General features: G+C 33.1%; 1 protein-coding gene across 1 annotated transcript; it reads left to right on the top strand.

Annotated features, from left to right (window-relative positions):
- Positions 1–1,134: 1,134 nt before the first annotated feature.
- On the top strand, positions 1,135–2,581 carry LOC311090149 (olfactory receptor 52E8-like). The gene has a single exon (XM_084125292.1). It carries the CDS (start codon positions 1,138–1,140, stop codon positions 2,116–2,118), a length of 981 nt encoding a protein of 326 aa, XP_083981418.1. The 5' UTR covers positions 1,135–1,137; the 3' UTR covers positions 2,119–2,581.
- The last annotated feature ends 244 nt before the right edge of the window (positions 2,582–2,825 follow it).

Here is a 2,825-nt window from a genome sequence, read left to right as displayed (position 1 = left end):
TGACGAAAATATATTTATTCAGTGTTATCTGCATTATATTTCATCTGCAACAGCATTGTGAACTATTGTAAAATTTGGTCATAAACTTTTAAATGCATCATTATACAAATTGCAAACACATTAGGAGAGTTCTCCGCATTAAAGACTCACGACTAGCAGATCAAGGTGCTACTACACCAAAATGGTATAGGAAACTAAATTAAATTGAATGTGAAGGATTTTAAATGTGCCAAAATGATTGACAGGGCAGTTTAAATGGTGACAGGATGCATGTAACTATGAGACAGAGCTGTCCCTTAAAGACCCAATTATGATGAAGTAGTATGCCCCAAAGCTTGCCTACTATTCTGCTACACACTCAAAAAGATGTATTTTTTCTTCACAAAAACAATGCATACTTTTAGGGCATATAAGTAGACAAATTGGGATGCAGCACTGAATTGGGTGTGTAAGATAAGGGAGACATACAAAATGTGCAGTGCTGGGGGTCCTCCAGGACATGTTTGAAATCCCCTGATCTAGTGGCTTCATTAGGAGTAGGCTATGTTGTCTGTTTTTGTGAAAACCCCAGATAAAGAAAATTGACAATGTCACACTGTAGTTATCAGGACACACAAAAGACTAAGTTCATCTTTAAATGACTGTAATAATGATGGTGCTCAAATGAGAACACAACCTGGAGCTGTAGTAGAGATTGTTTCCAGGCTATAAAACATCTATTCAAAATACTGTTGTGGCAGGAAAAAACATTTTATACTACAACATACAAGGATTACGTCATAGTGTTCAAAGCTCATCTAAGCTCTCGAGATGAATCAGGTGATAGGCAGCCAATTATCTTTGCAGCATGAGAAAATAAGGATGAGCACTGGATTTACAGCTGTACTGTATATTTAAAAGCAGCTCACAAACATTCAGACAGTCACTCTTTGCTCTGACTCTAAGGCTTTGTTTATTTATACAGGTTTGTGATTCAAATGTTATGCAGCAAATTTATATGCATGTATATTTCCAGTATTTGAAAATAGCTATTAAATGTGTGAAATGACAGTTTTGTGATTTCTCAAAAAATGTCCTATGTAATTTTATAGTAATTTCTATTTTCAGCTTTTGCAAAACATCAAACTCAAAGCTGCCATGAGCTCTGTAAATGCAAGTTATTCACAGAATATCTCCATTGTTCATCCTCAATACTTTTTTATCATTGGACTTTCAGGTATACCATATAGCACTTATTTCTATATATTTTTATTTATGATTTATTTTATTACTATAATTGGGAACACTATAGTCCTTCTCATTATAGCTCTTGACCGGAGCCTGCATAGTCCAAAGTACATTGGTGTGTTTAACTTGGCCTTGGCTGATATTGGTGAAACTAATGCACTGATTCCTAACATGATGAAGACTTTTCTGTTTGACTCACAGTACATCTCCTACAATGCTTGTTTAGCAAACATGTTTTTTGTCTTCTTCTTCAGTAGTTTGCAAAGTGTCACTCTTGTTGTTCTGGCATATGATCGGTTCATTGCAATTTGTTTGCCATTAAGATATCATGCAATTGTGAACAATACCAGTATGGTTTTAGTTTTTCCAGCAATATGGGCATTTAATTCTTCTATGGTAACCTTGATGGTGTCTTTGATCACCCGACTTTCAATTTGTGAATCCAATGTAATTCAGAGTTATTTTTGTGATCATGGGCCAGTGTATAGGTTGGCATGTAATGACTATAACATTAATAAGTCTGTGGGATTTGTTATCACATCTTTATACCTTATAGCACCAATGATCATTATATTCCTGTCATATCTGGGCATTTTTCTTGCTTTAGGCAAAATTACAACTTGGGAAAGTCGTTTAAGAGCGCTGAAGACCTGTGTTTCTCACCTGTTGTTAGTAGGGATTTATTTCTTCCCAATATGCTTCACATACCTTGCACAACTCTTGCTTGCTCTCACTCCCAATGCCAGAGTCATCAGCACATCTCTGGCATATGTTGTTCCACCAATGCTAAATCCCATCATTTATGTTTTAAACACAGCTGAAATCAAAAACTTATTGCGAAAAATTCTTACCAACAGACCTACACCAATTAGAGAGAAGATTTCGAAATGACTTAAATTATTGTTTGCATTTTTTTTTTTATATAGTATATATTAAAGTGTAATCAGCACTGGGACTGAATGTATGTGTTGGTGAACAGCAGTAATATGCTATTTAATTATTTATTTATGAATCAAGCTGTTTTCAAGTATGTGTATGTACTGCTTGTGGTCTTACTGACCCCAAGACAAAACAAACTTGAAAAGGAAGAATATTTTATAAAGCAAATTGTGAACAATTATTGCTGTGTTCACTTATTTCATGTTTCTCTAACGTTTCAGCCACCAAAATGTTATGAACTTTCATCTTTTACTGTTAGTAGTGGGTCAATTCAAATAAATATGTTTTGTTGTTGTTGTTTTGTTGCAAAACCATCTGAATACAAATTTGACATAAATAATATTTGACTAAATAAAATAATATAATTTCTTAATATTTTAATCTTTAAATTTGTAATCAAGGTCCATTTTTACATGAGAGGTTTATTTTTGGTCACTACTAAACTGATTGCTGATATTATTACCAATTGTGAAAATATAGATACATTAATTTACACAAAATTATTTAATGATTCCATTGTATATATATATTTTTTTTTTACTTTTGCTGTTAATGCCACTTAAAATAAAATGTCATGCTGACACAAGTAGCACTTTAGTAGTAGTTATTTATTCTGTAAATCCAAATGTCTAAAGCTTTCATTCTAGCATAACAATGAA

The sequence above is a fragment of the Abramis brama genome (assembly GCF_963993115.1).
Source record: "Abramis brama genome assembly, chromosome: 10".
NCBI lineage: Eukaryota > Metazoa > Chordata > Actinopteri > Cypriniformes > Leuciscidae > Abramis > Abramis brama.
The sequence above is the reverse complement of the archived record's forward strand: the minus strand, read 5'-3'. Positions and strand labels throughout refer to the sequence as shown.